This window comes from Thalassophryne amazonica, chromosome 16 (assembly GCF_902500255.1).
Source record: "Thalassophryne amazonica chromosome 16, fThaAma1.1, whole genome shotgun sequence".
In the NCBI taxonomy this organism is placed as follows: domain Eukaryota; kingdom Metazoa; phylum Chordata; class Actinopteri; order Batrachoidiformes; family Batrachoididae; genus Thalassophryne; species Thalassophryne amazonica.
The window spans coordinates 79,570,792-79,586,163 of NC_047118.1; the positions used below are offsets into that span (position 1 = coordinate 79,570,792).

The 15,372-nt window shown below is 43.1% G+C and overlaps 1 protein-coding gene across 1 annotated transcript in view; it reads left to right on the forward strand.

The window, feature by feature from the left end:
- scn4ab (sodium channel, voltage-gated, type IV, alpha, b) overlaps positions 1 to 15,372 on the forward strand; it is a 214,308-nt gene that overhangs the window by 85,402 nt on the left and 113,534 nt on the right. The window contains 2 exon segments of the mRNA XM_034189852.1: positions 10,763 to 10,963; positions 11,208 to 11,280. Of these exon segments, the coding sequence (XP_034045743.1) occupies positions 10,763 to 10,963; positions 11,208 to 11,280 (274 nt within the window).

Below are 15,372 nucleotides of genomic sequence, written 5' to 3' on the forward strand. Positions count from 1 at the left end.
CACAGAAGAAACGTTAAAATGAAGGCACAAGGCACGATGATCTCACAAGGAAGTGAGCGGAGAGGTGCAACTTATAAAGGGAAGTGAAAAGCAGGAAATGCAGGACAGGTGTGGTGGAAGGATCTAGAATGGGGTGTGGCAAACAGCAGGTAGGAGTGGAGGGAAATGACCAACACCAAACACCCAGACAAACAACAAGAGAAATCCCACACACAAAAAAACCCAATCATGAACAAAAAGACAGCAAAAAACCCCACAACCCAAACCCCAACCAAAACCCCACAGTCCTTATATGACAGTCATTTGTTCTGATGATTGATAGTCTGTAGCTGGAGCTCACAGGATAGACAGACAAGGGACAGAGATACTATTTTCTGATGAATAAAGGTTCAGTGTCAGTTTTCCTGATGGTCGATCATCTGTGTAGAGGTCTTGCTTGCCTCTACTGGTGGTTGGCTCTCACTGCTGTATTGTATCACTTCCTGTTCCGGAGCACAGCGGTGTTTTGCTGTATCTGTTAGCTGTTTAATCTGCGCAGTTAGATTGATCTAGTTACCTAGATAACGATTTGTTTCACAGTGTAATCTACACGTGCCTTAACTAAAGCACTCCCTCTGCTGAATCACCTCTAAATTATTTACACATTATTCACTTTGTGTGTTTTTAGGAATCCGCTAGCTTAGCGCAGCTACTAGCTCTTAGCCTGTTTAGCATGGCGGCTTCTCCTGTCTCTCCCGCACTTTTCTGCTCTGGGTGTGAAATGTTTAGTTATTCCTCGGCCTCCTTTAGCAGTAATGGTACTTGTAATAAGTGTAGCTTATTCGTAGCTTTGGAGGCCAGGCTGGGCGAATTGGAGACTCGGCTCTGCACTGTGGAAAATTCTACAGCTAGCCAGGCCCCTGTAGTTGGTGCGGACCAAGATAGCTTAGCCGCCGTTAGTTTCCCTCTGGCAGATCCCGAGCAGCCGGGAAAGCAGGCCGACTGGGTGACTGTGAGGAGGAAGCGTAGTTCTAAACAGAAGCCCCGTGTACACCGCCAACCCGTTCACATTTCTAACCGTTTTTCCCCACTCGACGACACACCCGCCAAGGATCAAACTCTGGTTATTGGCGACTCTGTTTTGAGAAATGTGAAGTTAGCGACACCAGCAACCATAGTCAATTGTCTTCCGGGGGCCAGAGCAGGCGACATTGAAGGAAATTTGAAACTGCTGGCTAAGGCTAAGCGTAAATTTGGTAAGATTGTAATTCACGTCGGCAGTAATGACACCCGGTTACGCCAATCGGAGGTCACTAACATTAACATTGAATCGGTGTTTAACTTTGCAAAAACAATGTCGGACTCTGTAGTTTTCTCTGGGCCCCTCCCCAATTGGACCGGGAGTGACATGTTTAGCCGCATGTTCTCCTTGAATTGCTGGCTGTCTGAGTGGTGTCCAAAAAATGAGGTGGGCTTCATAGATAATTGGCAAAGCTTCTGGGGAAAACCTGGTCTTGTTAGGAGAGACGGCATCCATCCCACTTTGGATGGAGCAGCTCTCATTTCTAGAAATCTGGCCAATTTTCTTAAATCCTCCAAACCGTGACTATCCAGGGTTGGGACCAGGAAGCAGAGTTGTAGTCTTACACACCTCTGTGCAGCTTCTCTCCCCCTGCCATCCCCTCATTACCCCATCCCCGTAGAGACGGTGCCTGCTCCCAGACCACCAATAACCAGCAAAAATCTATTTAAGCATAAAAATTCAAAAAGAAAAAATAATATAGCACCTTCAACTGCACCACAGACTAAAACAGTTAAATGTGGTCTATTAAACATTAGGTCTCTCTCTTCTAAGTCCCTGTTAGTAAATGATATAATAATTGATCAACATATTGATTTATTCTGCCTTACAGAAACCTGGTTACAGCAGGATGAATATGTTAGTTTAAATGAGTCAACTCCCCCGAGTCACACTAACTGCCAGAATGCTCGTAGCACGGGCCGAGGCGGAGGATTAGCAGCAATCTTCCATTCCAGCTTATTAATTAATCAAAAACCCAGACAGAGTTTTAATTCATTTGAAAGCTTGACTCTTAGTCTTGTCCGTCCAAATTGGAAGTCCCAAAAACCAGTTTTATTTGTTATTATCTATCGTCCACCTGGTCGTTACTGTGAGTTTCTCTGTGAATTTTCAGACCTTTTGTCTGACTTTGTGCTTAGCTCAGATAAGATAATTATAGTGGGCGATTTTAACATCCACACAGATGCTGAGAATGACAGCCTCAACACTGCATTTAATCTATTATTAGACTCTATTGGCTTTGCTCAAAATGTAAATGAGTCCACCCACCACTTTAATCATATCTTAGATCTTGTTCTGACTTATGGTATGGAAATTGAAGACTTAACAGTATTCCCTGAAAACTCCCTTCTGTCTGATCATTTCTTAATAACATTTACATTTACTCTGATGGACTACTCAGCAGTGGGGAATAAGTTTCATTACAGTAGAAGTCTTTCAGAAAGCGCTGTAACTAGGTTTAAGGATATGATTCCTTCTTTATGTTCTCTAATGCCATATACCAACACAGTGCAGAGTAGCTACCTAAACTCTGTAAGTGAGATAGAGTATCTCGTCAATAGTTTTACATCCGCATTGAAGACAACTTTGGATGCTGTAGCTCCTCTGAAAAAGAGAGCTTTAAATCAGAAGTGCCTGACTCCGTGGTATAACTCACAAACTCGCAGCTTAAAGCAGATAACCCGTAAGTTGGAGAGGAAATGGCGTCTCACTAATTTAGAAGATCTTCACTTAGCCTGGAAAAAGAGTCTGTTGCTCTATAAAAAAGCCCTCCGTAAAGCTAGGACATCTTACTACTCATCACTAATTGAAGAAAATAAGAACAACCCCAGGTTTCTTTTCAGCACTGTAGCCAGGCTGACAAAGAGTCAGAGCTCTATTGAGCCGAGTATTCCTTTAACTTTAACTAGTAATGACTTCATGACTTTCTTTGCTAATAAAATTTTAACTATTAGAGAAAAAATTACTCATAGCCATCCCAAAGACGTATCGTTATCTTTGGCTGCTTTCAGTGATGCCGGTATTTGGTTAGACTCTTTCTCTCAGATTGTTCTGTCTGAGTTATTTTCATTAGTTACTTCATCCAAACCATCAACATGTCTATTAGACCCCATTCCTACCAGGCTGCTCAAGGAAGCCCTACCATTATTTAATGCTTCGATCTTAAATATGATCAATCTATCTTTATTAGTTGGCTATGTACCACAGGCTTTTAAGGTCAATCAATCAATCAATTTTTTTTTATATAGCGCCAAATCACAACAAACAGTTGCCCCAAGGTGCTTTATATTGTAAGGCAAGGCCATACAATAATTATGTAAAACCCCAATGGTCAAAACGACTCCCTGTGAGCAATCACTTGGCTACAGTGGGAAGGAAAAACTCCCTTTTAACAGGAAGTAACCTCCAGCAGAACCAGGCTCAGGGAGGGGCAGTCTTCTGCTGGGACTGGTTGGGGCTGAGGGAGAGAACCAGGAAAAAGACATGCTGTGGAGGGGAGCAGAGATCGATCACTAATGATTAAATGCAGAGTGGTGCATACAGAGCAAAAAGAGAAAGAAACAGTGCATCATGGGAACCCCCCAGCAGTCTACGTCTATAGCAGCATAACTAAGGGATGGTTCAGGGTCACCTGATCCAGCCCTAACTATAAGCTTTAGCAAAAAGGAAAGTTTTAAGCCTAATCTTAAAAGTAGAGAGGGTGTCTGTCTCCCTGATCTGAATTGGGAGCTGGTTCCACAGGAGAGGAGCCTGAAAGCTGAAGGCTCTGCCTCCCATTCTACTCTTACAAACCCTAGGAACTACAAGTAAGCCTGCAGTCTGAGAGCGAAGCGCTCTATTGGGGTGATATGGTACTACGAGGTCCCTAAGATAAGATGGGACCTGATTATTCAAAACCTTATAAGTAAGAAGAAGAATTTTAAATTCTATTCTAGAATTAACAGGAAGCCAATGAAGAGAGGCCAATATGGGTGAGATATGCTCTCTCCTTCTAGTCCCCGTCAGTACTCTAGCTGCAGCATTTTGAATTAACTGAAGGCTTTTTAGGGAACTTTTAATGGAATACTCAGCTCAATAGGTATTGAAGGTGGCAGTAATTAAACCATTACTTAAAAAGCCATTACTTGACCCAGCTATCTTAGCTAATTATAGGCCAATCTCCAACCTTCCTTTTCTCTCAGAAATTCTTGAAAGGGTAGTTGTAAAACAGCTAACTGATCATCTGCAGAGGAATGGTCTATTTGAAGAGTTTCAGTCAGGTTTAGAATTCATCATAGTACAGAAACAGCATTAGTGAAGGTTACAAATGATCTTCTTATGGCCTCAGACAGTGGACTCATCTCTGTGCTTGTTCTGTTAGACCTCAGTGCTGCTTTTGATACTGTTGACCATAAAATTTTATTACAGAGATTAGAGCATGCCATAGGTATTAAAGGCACTGCGCTGCGGTGGTTTGAATCATATTTATCTAATAGATTACAATTTGTTCATGTAAATGGGGAATCTTCTTCACAGACTAAGGTTAATTATGGAGTTCCACAAGGTTCTGTGCTAGGACCAATTTATTCACTTTATACATGCTTCCCTTAGGCAGTATTATTAGATGGCATTGCTTAAATTTTCATTGTTACGCAGATGATACCCAGCTTTATCTATCCATGAAGCCAGAGGACACACACCAATTAGCTAAACTGCAGGATTGTCTTACAGACATAAAGACATGGATGACCTCTAATTTCCTGCTTTTAAACTCAGATAAAACTGAAGTTATTGTACTTGGCCCCACAAATCTTAGAAACATGGTGTCTAACCAGATCCTTACTCTGGATGGCATTACCCTGACCTCTAGTAATACTGTGAGAAATCTTGGAGTCATTTTTGATCAGGATATGTCATTCAAAGCGCATATTAAACAAATATGTAGGACTGCTTTTTGCATTTATGCAATATCTCTAAAATTAGAAAGGTCTTGTCTCAGAGTGATGCTGAAAAACTAATTCATGCATTTATTTCCTCTAGGCTGGACTATTGTAATTCATTATTATCAGGTTGTCCTAAAAGTTCCCTGAAAAGCCTTCAGTTAATTCAAAATGCTGCAGCTAGAGTACTAACGGGGACTAGAAGGAGAGAGCATATCTCACCCATATTGGCCTCTCTTCATTGGCTTCCTGTTAATTCTAGAATAGAATTTAAAATTCTTCTTCTTACTTATAAGGTTTTGAATAATCAGGTCCCATCTTATCTTAGGGACCTCGTAGTACCATATCACCCCAATAGAGCGCTTCGCTCTCACACTGCAGGCTTACGTGTAGTTCCTAGGGTTTGTAAGAGTAGAATGGGAGGCAGAGCCTTCAGCTTTCAGGCTCCTCTCCTGTGGAACCAGCTCCCAATTCAGATCAGGGAGACAGACACCCTCTCTACTTTTAAGATTAGGCTTAAAACTTTCCTTTTTGCTAAAGCTTATAGTTAGGGCTGGATCAGGTGACCCTGAACCATCCCTTAGTTATGCTGCTATAGACGTAGACTGCTGGGGGGTTCCCATGATGCACTGTTTCTTTCTCTTTTTGCTCTGTATGCACCACTCTGCATTTAATCATTAGTGATTGATCTCTGCTCCCCTCCACAGCATGTCTTTTTCCTGGTTCTCTCCCTCAGCCCCAACCAGTCCCAGCAGAAGACTGCCCCTCCCTGAGCCTGGTTCTGCTGGAGGTTTCTTCCTGTTAAAAGGGAGTTTTTCCTTCCCACTGTCGCCAAGTGCTTGCTCACAGGGGGTCGTTTTGACCGTTGGGGGTTTTCCGTAATTATTGTATGGCCTTGCCTTGCAGTGTGGAGCGCCTTGGGGCGGCTGTTTGTTGTGATTTGGCGCTATATAAATAAAATTAATTGAAATTGAATTGAACTGTAGCTGGAACTCACATCATAGACAGACAGACATCCTACTCTCTGTTGAATGAAGGTTCATTGTCACTTATCCTCACAGTTGATGGCATGTAGCTGGAGCTCACATCATAGACAGACCAGGGACAGACATTCCACTCTTTTAGTCAATGGAGGTTCAGTGTCAGTTGTCCTGATGGTTGATGGCCTGTACCTGTAGTTCATGTGGTAGAGACATTTAATTATGTTAGCAGTGATGTTAATGTATCTGGGTCTTTGAGAACAAGAGCTGCCTGGTAAGCGCTTATGGAGTCATGAGGTCAACAGACAGAGGTGTTTGGTAATGCCCCATGTCTTTGAAAGAGAATGAAGATTCATGTTTCTAGGGTCCTAGTGCTTCCTGTCTTGCTGTATGGTTGTGAGACTTGGACTTTTAGTCTTGGATTGGATGTCTCCGGTTCTAGGTTCCTTCTGAGGGTTCTTGGGAACCACTGGAATTACAACCCCAATTCCAATGAAGTTGGAACGTTGTGTGAAATGTAAATAAAAACAGAATACAATGATTTGCAAATCCTCTTCAACGTATATTCAGTTGAATACACCACAAAGACAAGATATTTAATGTTCAAACTGATTTTTGTTTTTGGGCACATATTTGCCCATTTTGAAATGGATGCCTGCAACACATTTCAAAAAAGTTGGGACGGGGCAACAAAAGACTGGGAAAGTTGATGAATGCTCAAAGATCACCTGTTTGGAAACAGGTGAGTGTCATGATTGGGTATAAAAGGAGCATCCCCAAAAGGCTCAGCCATTGACAAGCAGAGAGGAAATGAGGATCACCACTTTGTGAACAACTGCGTGAAAAAATAGTCCAACAGTTTAAGAACAATGTTTCTTAACGTTCAATTGCCAGGAATTTAGGGATTTCATCATCTACAGTCCATAATATAATCAGAACATTCAGAGAATCTGGAGAACTTTCTACATGTAAGCAGCAAGGCCAAAAACCATCATTGAATGCCCGTGACCTTCGATCCCTCAGGCGGCACTTCATTAAAAACCGATATCATTGTGTAAAGGATCTTACCACGTGGGCTCAGGAACAGTTCAGAAAACCATTGTCAGTTAACACAGTTTGTCGCTACAAGTGCAAGTTAAAACTCTACCATGCAGGCCCGGTGCCAGAAAAAAATATTAAGGGGGCGGGGTCGCCTCTGAGCATGCTTAATGAATTGGGTGCGCTCCTGGAAAGCTTGTGTTTTTAGGCTACACCGTTGTAAGAGACTGACTTAGTAAGAGTAAAGAGTGATGACAGTATTTTTTTTTAATTATTATTTGAACGTATAGACCCTCGGCCAAGTGATTTCCTGCATACCACAAAACCAAACCAACAACTGCTCTGAGAAACGACACGAGAAAGTAGATTAACCCCACATACAGCCCTCCATCACAAGTGCAAACACAGCGCAATTGGGCATGACAGTCACACAACGGGTCAAAGATAAACCTTTCATGTAGATATATTTACAACAATACATAACTTTTATCTTACCATAAAAGTCCATATCTTAACATAAAATTCTGTGTGGAAACTAGATGCTAGCCTACCTCAGTGGACTCAGGATCCTTGCCCTCTGCCGCACTGACAAGCTCAGCCCTCAAGGGCCTTTCATGGGCCTTTTACACTGAATACGTCAGATGCGTCAAAAATCGGTCTAAAAAGCATTATTTTCAATGAGACGCATTGCTTTTTAGATGCATCAGATGCGTCAGGTCAAAAGCCGAGCTAAACCGATGCGTCAGGCCAAAACACGGAAGACTAGTGGCAGAAACCACTGATCTCTACAAAACGGATCGGTGTAGAAACCACTGATCTCTATAGAACGGACTGGTACAGAAACCACTGATCTCTACAAAATGGATCGGTGCAGAAACCACTGATCTGTGCAAAACATACGTGTCACAGGACTGCTCATTTATGGAGCAGTTTTCTGAAGAAAAATCTTTCGAAATGTTTTTTGTTGTTTGTTACCTCAGAATTTCTGATTACTGTTAAAAAAAAAAGTTTAGAACACTTGTAATTAAAATAACTAAATAAATCAATAAATGGTTCTTTAAATTAAAACCACCTGTTATTTCAGATTAGATAATTTCTTGTTTAACATAAGGAACCTTGGACATTTATTTTTAGACATATAAAATAACATGGAAACTTGTACATTTTTTAAAGTCTGGTAGATTATTTATCTCATTTCAACCAGAAAAAGACACTAAATAAATACAAATGTTTATTATAAATGTAACAGGAAATAATTTAACAATGACTGCAGTGTGATTGTAAAGTAGGATTTCTGTGACATAAACCTCATGATGAATTTTTTTATAGTCATTTCAACATGTCATTTCAACTTTCGCCAAAATATGTAATTTCCTTTAATGTTGTTATCGGGACAGAGTCATTTCTAAAATATGAATTTGAGCGCAATAAGTGGAGAGCTTCTACTTGTGCAAATGTCTTTTGACTTTGATTTCGTGGACATTTTTAATGATCTGTTCATTTATTGTTAAAACATAAAATGAAACAGCTTTTTAAAAAAGAATAAAATAGTTGCTGTTGAAAGAGCCTTTTATTTAGAAGCAGGTGATGTTCTGCTGGATTCTTTGGACCAGATGAAGGTCTCTTCTGCAGCTTTGAACTCTGGTGGTGTTGCTGAAGACACTTTTGTCCTATTTTGAAGAGCAGAGATGTTTTCTTTCGACTGGACTTCGTGGTGTTCAGCTCATCAATGGAAGTTTGGTTGTCTGCACAGCAAATGTTCCTGATTGGGACAAATAAAAATATTTCTTTAAATATAAAGAAACACTAAACAGTTTATATATAAAAAAGGAAAAAAAACAACAAGAAAAAATGATGGAAAAAAACGACCGAAAAAATAAGTTATTTAAAGTTGAGCTTTTGTGGTGTCTGAAAAAAGCTGTAGCTTTATTTGGTAAAAATAAAAAAGACTGAACCATTTAGAAGTTAAAGTGTTCACTCAGATCAACTGTGCTAAAAGGCTACGCTAACGTTAGCCGATCATTACATTCACAGCAGTTCAGTAAACATCACGTTTTATTTTTACATTATTCTCACCTCGATAAAGCTGCAGAACTAAACTCCGTTGGGCAAACTGGGACTTCGCATATATCCAAAAACTGGGAGACTTCAGACTGAGTGGGTTTGCTCCATCACCCCGGCTGCCTGTCTTGCTCTGCCCAGTGATGATGCCTGAAGGTCGGCTTCTCCGTGCGGGTCGGCCCGCTGTTGCGGTTCGATCGATATCCCACCAAGTCGTCAGTCCTCCCTCGGTCGGTGTCACTCCGAAAAGTAGCTGAAAAAAAGCTTCTCCCAGCAGGGTGATGGGAGAATCGTTCTGCTGCTGTTTTTTAAAGCTTTTTTGTGGTTCAGGCGACACAAATTCAAGATGGCGATCGCTGAACTTTTTTCAGGTTGTGGAAACGGCCAGAGTGTGACGTGGCAAACTCCACCCCCTTGCCGATTCCGAAGCGACGTCGGATGCGTCAACGGATTGGGACGCGTTGACGGATTGGCCTAAAGTATTCAGTGTGAAAGACCCTTCAACCTATCATATCTCTTGAACACAGACACACGCCATATCTGTTTGTTTTAAAATTAATTACTTTAGTTAATTAATTTGGTTTATTTGTTGAAAATGTGATATTATTGAATAACTAATATTTTGCTATATTTTCCAGTATTTCTTTTTCTTTCTTTTTTATTTTTATTTTTTGATAACTCTCACATCCGAGGGGGCGAGGTTGATGACGTGAGGGGGCGTCACCCCCAAACGCCTCCTCGTGGCGCCGGGTCTGCTACCATGCAAAGCAAAAGTCATACATCAACAACATCCAGAAACGCCGCTGCCTTCTCTGGGCCCAAGCTCATTTGAAATGGACAGACACAAAGTGGAAAAGTGTGCTGTGGTTTGATGAGTCCACATTTCATCTTGTTTTTGGAAATCATGAATGTCGTGTTCTCTGAACAAAAGAGGAAAAAGTTCAAAAGCCAGCATCTGTGATGGTATGGGGGTGTGTTAGTGCCCATGACATGGGTAACTTACACATCTGTGATGACACCATCAATGCTGAAAGGCACATCCAGGTTTTGGAGCAACACATGCTGCCATCCAAGCAACGTCTTTTTCAGGGACGTCCCTGCTTATTTCAGCAAGACGATGCCAAGACACATTCTGCACGTGTTACAACAAAGTGGCTTCATAGTAAAAGAGTGCGGGTACTAGACTGGCCTGCCTGCAGTCCAGACCTGTCACCCACTGAAAATGTGTGGCGCATTATGAAGTGTAAAATACAACAACAGAGACCCCGGACTGTTGAACAACTGAAGTTGTACATCAAGCAAGAATGGGAAGGAATTCCACCTACAAAGCTTCAATAGTTAGTGTCCTCAGTTTCCAAATGCTTATTGAGTGTTGTTAGAAGTTGATGTAACATAGTGGGAAACATACCACTGTCCCAGCTTTTTTGAAACATGTTGCAGGCATCCATTTCAAAATGAACAAATATTTACACAAAAACAAAGTTTATCAGTTTGAACATTAAATATCTTGTCTTTGTGGTGTATTCAACTGAATACAGGTTGAAGAAGATTTACAAATCATTGTATTCTGTTTTTATTTACATTTTACACAACATCCCAACTTCATTGGAATTGGGGTTGTAATATCTGTGTTAATTCCTAATTTTACTATTTTATGTTACCAACTCTACTTTCTTTTTGTCCATCTGATCTTCTGTCTGCAGACTCTGAGAGCAGTAGGAAAAACCTACATGATCTTCTTTGTGGTCATCATCTTTCTTGGCTCATTTTATCTCATTAATCTCATCCTGGCGGTAGTCGCCATGGCGTACGCCGAGCAGAACAATGCAACCATCACAGAGGCAAAGCAAAAAGAGGAAGAGTACGCCCAGATCCTGGAGGTGCTGAAGAAACGGGATGAGGAGGTGAGTTCTGCTCAATGTCAACAGATAATTGCTGACAACGTTAAATATTAATTTTCAAAATTAGAAAACATTTGTAATGAGGCAATAAAATGACCCAGTTCAAGTCTAACTAAAATGATTTCCAAGTCTGTTCTACTTCACACCTTTATCATCTGGAGTCTGTATTGGTTTTCTTTGACAGTAAACATTTATTCAAAGAAAAACACCAGATCAGTATCTCAAATGCTGTGGGATGTTTTTTTAGGCAGCGAGCAACATGGTGAAGAATTCATCTGCTGAAACCCAAAACCATGAGCATGAACACACTGCAGTGGAAGGTACAAATACACATGAATAAACTAAACACACAGTTTAACCTCTGTCAGGTTAATAATGACTAATAACCTCAATCAGGTTACCATGTATTTTGGGTCAAAATCCATATAACACTGCCAGCTACGGGATGGAAGTGTAAATATCAACCAACTATCACACGGTCACTATTTGTTGCGCTGAATCACAGTTAAGAGACAGAATTTTTAGTTTTGCAAATGCCTTTTTTTTACAAATAAAAAAAATACATATTGGCAAATACACATTTAGTTGTAAAAACCAACACACACGTTATAGTAGCTTGTGTGTTGGTTTTGACAAATAAATAAACCAACCAACCAATGATGAGCGGAGCCTCATTTTCCTGTTGGGAAGTTTCTGCCTGAGATCCCCATCCCGGTAATTTTATGTGGTGATCGAACTTAAGACACAAATATTGACAGGAGATGGACTTAGAAAATGAGGTGCTGTATTAAAGAGATACCCACATTGAACAAAAAAGTCACCTTTACAGTGCTGGGATCTTGAAAACAGACATCACATGCACCGCTGCTACCAAGAGCCCCGACCTCTGGGCTCTCCTGCATTTTAAGCCTGCACTCAGCCAACCTCCAAGTGTGTGGGCCTTCCGGGCTGGGTGGATCAGTGGAGCTATGTGATTGGGTGAAAATGTGTGACCTTATGTGCGGGTGACATGTTTGCATTGTTCATCTGAACTGTATGTGGTCAAGACCTTGTGATGGATGCTTGTGTCATTACAGTCATTACAGAATGTTTCATGATGCCTGTTTGTCCCAAATGGAGACATGTAGAGCTTCAGTTTTATCAGGCATGTATCAAGTTGGTCTGAGGAGAAGTGTTATGGAATTTTCTGTAGTTAGCGGGTTAGCTGTAGCTTCTGCTTAATTTTTTTAGCGGTTTAATGGTTTAGCACTATAAAAGTTAACTTTTCAGTTTGTGGATTAGCAGTTATCAAAGCTAACTTTTTGGCTAGCTGTGCCCACCACTGGTAGTAGCAGCCGTAATGATCTCTGCCAGGCTAATAATGACTGCATTTAGTTCCGGCAGGCTAATGGCAACCGTAATGATCTCTGCCATGCTAACGATGATTGCACTGACTTCTGGCAGGCTAATAGCGGCTGTAATGACCTCTGTCAGGCTAATAATGACTGCATTGACTTCTGGCAGGCTAATAGCAACTGTAATGACCTCTGCCAGGCTAATAATGACTGCATTTACTTCTGGCAGGCTAAAAACAACTGTAATGATCTTTGACTGCATTTACTTCCGGCAGGCTAATAGTAACTGTAATGATCTTTGACTGCATTTACTTTTGGCAGGCAAATAGCGACCGTAATAACCTCTGCCAGGCTAATAATGACTGCATTTACTTCTGGCAGGCTAATAGCGACCGTAAAGATCAATGCCAGGCTAATGATGATTGCATTGACGTCTGGCAGGCTAATAGCGACCGTAATGATCAATGTCAGGCTAATAATGACTGCATTGACTTCTGGCAGGCTAATACTGACTGTAATGATCTCTGCCAGGCTAATAATAACTGCATTGACTTCTGGCGGGCTAATAGCAATCGTAATGATCTCTGCCAGGCTAATGATGACCGTACTTACTACCGGCAGGCTAATATTGACTGTAATTACCTGCACCAGGTTAATAATGAGTGTAACTACCTCTGTCAGGTTGATAACAACTTTCATTTTTAAAATTTATTTAACATTTATTTAACCAGAAAAAATCCCATTGAGATTAAGAACCTCTTTTCCTCGATTGCGCCATTCGGCCATGGTTCGACATGGCTGATGATTTTGTGCAGCTCCTTGGCCACGGCACAATATGTCTGACCTGCGTACGACATGCCATGCAAATGCTGTGAACACGATCAGATGGCAGTGCAACCTCATCTTGCCTGCTGTTCCAAAGGGTTTCCAGCACGAGCGGCATGTGAATATAGTGTGTATGTGCCACACCCAAATGGATGTGGCGACTGCTGTACGAGGCGTTCAAGTGTGGCCCCATTCGAATCCTCCTTCGTACTCCATTCTGTCTCAATCGTGTTATGTGTGAAGGGGCCATAAACAATGTCCAATCTATCCCTAAATCAGGGATAAGTCCTTTTTTTTCCAATTAAAATTGGATAAATCGTGTTGATATGCTTGTTCATAGAAGTGTTTAAGAGTCCTCTTATTAATGATGCAAGGTTTTGATTTGGGCACCTTAGTGTTTCTGATAGCAGCAACAACACAGTGTTTACTTATATCATTGCAGAAAACACCAAGAGTGTTGTGAAAGTGTAGTGACACGGACCCACAACAGGGGGCGCAAATGAACGGTCAATAGATGAGCCAAAAAATAACAATTTAATGTTGTGAAGGTGCACAACGAACATACAGACAATCTCAGAATATGATTACAGTCAATCCACAAAGGTGACGTGTGGGCAGGCTCGAGGATAGAAGACGTCTGTCCTGAGAAGAGCCGGAACCACACGATTTCCGCCGCCACCGAACCTGGTGAATACTGGAGCCGCCAAGTCCCGAATTCCCAGGTGATCACCGTCCCCGACTGTTGGATCTGGTACTGCTGGCGAAGAACAAAGACAGTCAAGAGTGGGTGTGTGTACATCCTGTAACAACAACGGTGGGAATGCCACCTCCACCTCTCACTCAATATTCTGTAGAGTACCGCAGTGATTCCTCAGGGGAAAAGAGTGCCGTCCTGCACTCACTCAGCTTCCACAGAAAAAGGTACCGGTACTCCTGCAAACACTCACAATATACAGATATATTGCAGAACACAAACGGCTGAGTCTATTACCTCCAAAGAAGTACAATATCTCGGCAACGAGGTGGAGATGACGTCTGGTCTTTATGGAGTGAGATGATGTAGAGTAGATGGGTGACAGCTGTCAAGAGATAATGAGTGACAGCTGTCACCCCCGGCTGTGTCCGTGGCAGCAGCACCCTCTCGTGCCTGAAGCCCGCACTTCAGGCAGGGCGCCACTGGTGGTGGGCCAGCAGTACCTCCTCTTCTGGCAGCCCAGACAACAGGACCCCCCCCCTCAACGGGCGCCTCCTCGGGTGACGGTGGTAGAAGTCAGCCAGGAGGGCCGGATCCAGGATGAAGCTCCTCTTCACCCAGAAGCGTTCTTCGGGTCCATACCCCTCCCAGTCCACCAAGTACTGGAACCCCCGGCCCATCCGACGGATGTCCAGGAGCCGGCACACTGTCCAAGCCGGCTCCCCATCGATGATCCGAGCAGGAGGTGGCGCCGGTCCGGGAGCACAGAGGGGTGAGGTGTGGTGAGGTTTGATCCGTGACACATGAAAAACCGGGTGGATCCGGAGTGAAGCCGGGAGTTGGAGCTTCACTGCGGCAGGACTGAGGACTTTGAGGATCTTGAATGGTCCGATATATCTGTCCTTAGGTTTTGGGGAGTCCACCTGGAGGGGGATGTCCTTCGTGGAAAGCCACACCTCCTGCCCGGGCTGGTAAGCAGGGGCCGGGGATCGCCGGCGGTCTGCATGGGTCTTCGCCCTCGTCCGGGCCTTCAACAAGGCAGAACGGGCGGAGCGCCACACCCGACGGCACTTCCGCAGGTGGGCCTGGACCGAGGGCACACCGACCTCTCCCTCCACCACGGGAAACAACGGGGGCTGATACCCCAAACACACCTCAAATGGGGAGAGGCCGGTGGCAGAGGACACCTGGCTGTTATGCGCATACTCGATCCAGGCCAGATGTGTACTCCAGGCCGTCGGGTGTGCGGACGTCACACAGCGCAGAGCTTGCTCCAATTCCTGATTGGCCCGTTCTGCCTGTCCATTGGTCTGCGGATGATACCCGGACGAGAGGCTCACAGTAGCCCCCAGTTCCCGGCAGAAGCTCCTCCAGACGTGTGAGGAGAACTGGGGACCATGATCAGAAACGATGTCAGTGGGTATCCCATGCAGACGGACGACGTGGTGGACCAGGAGGTCTGCTGTCTTCTGGGGTGTTGGGAGCTTCGGGAGGGCCACGAAGTGGGCCGCCTTGGAGAATCGGTCCACTATCGTGAAGATGGTGGTGTTGCCCTGGGA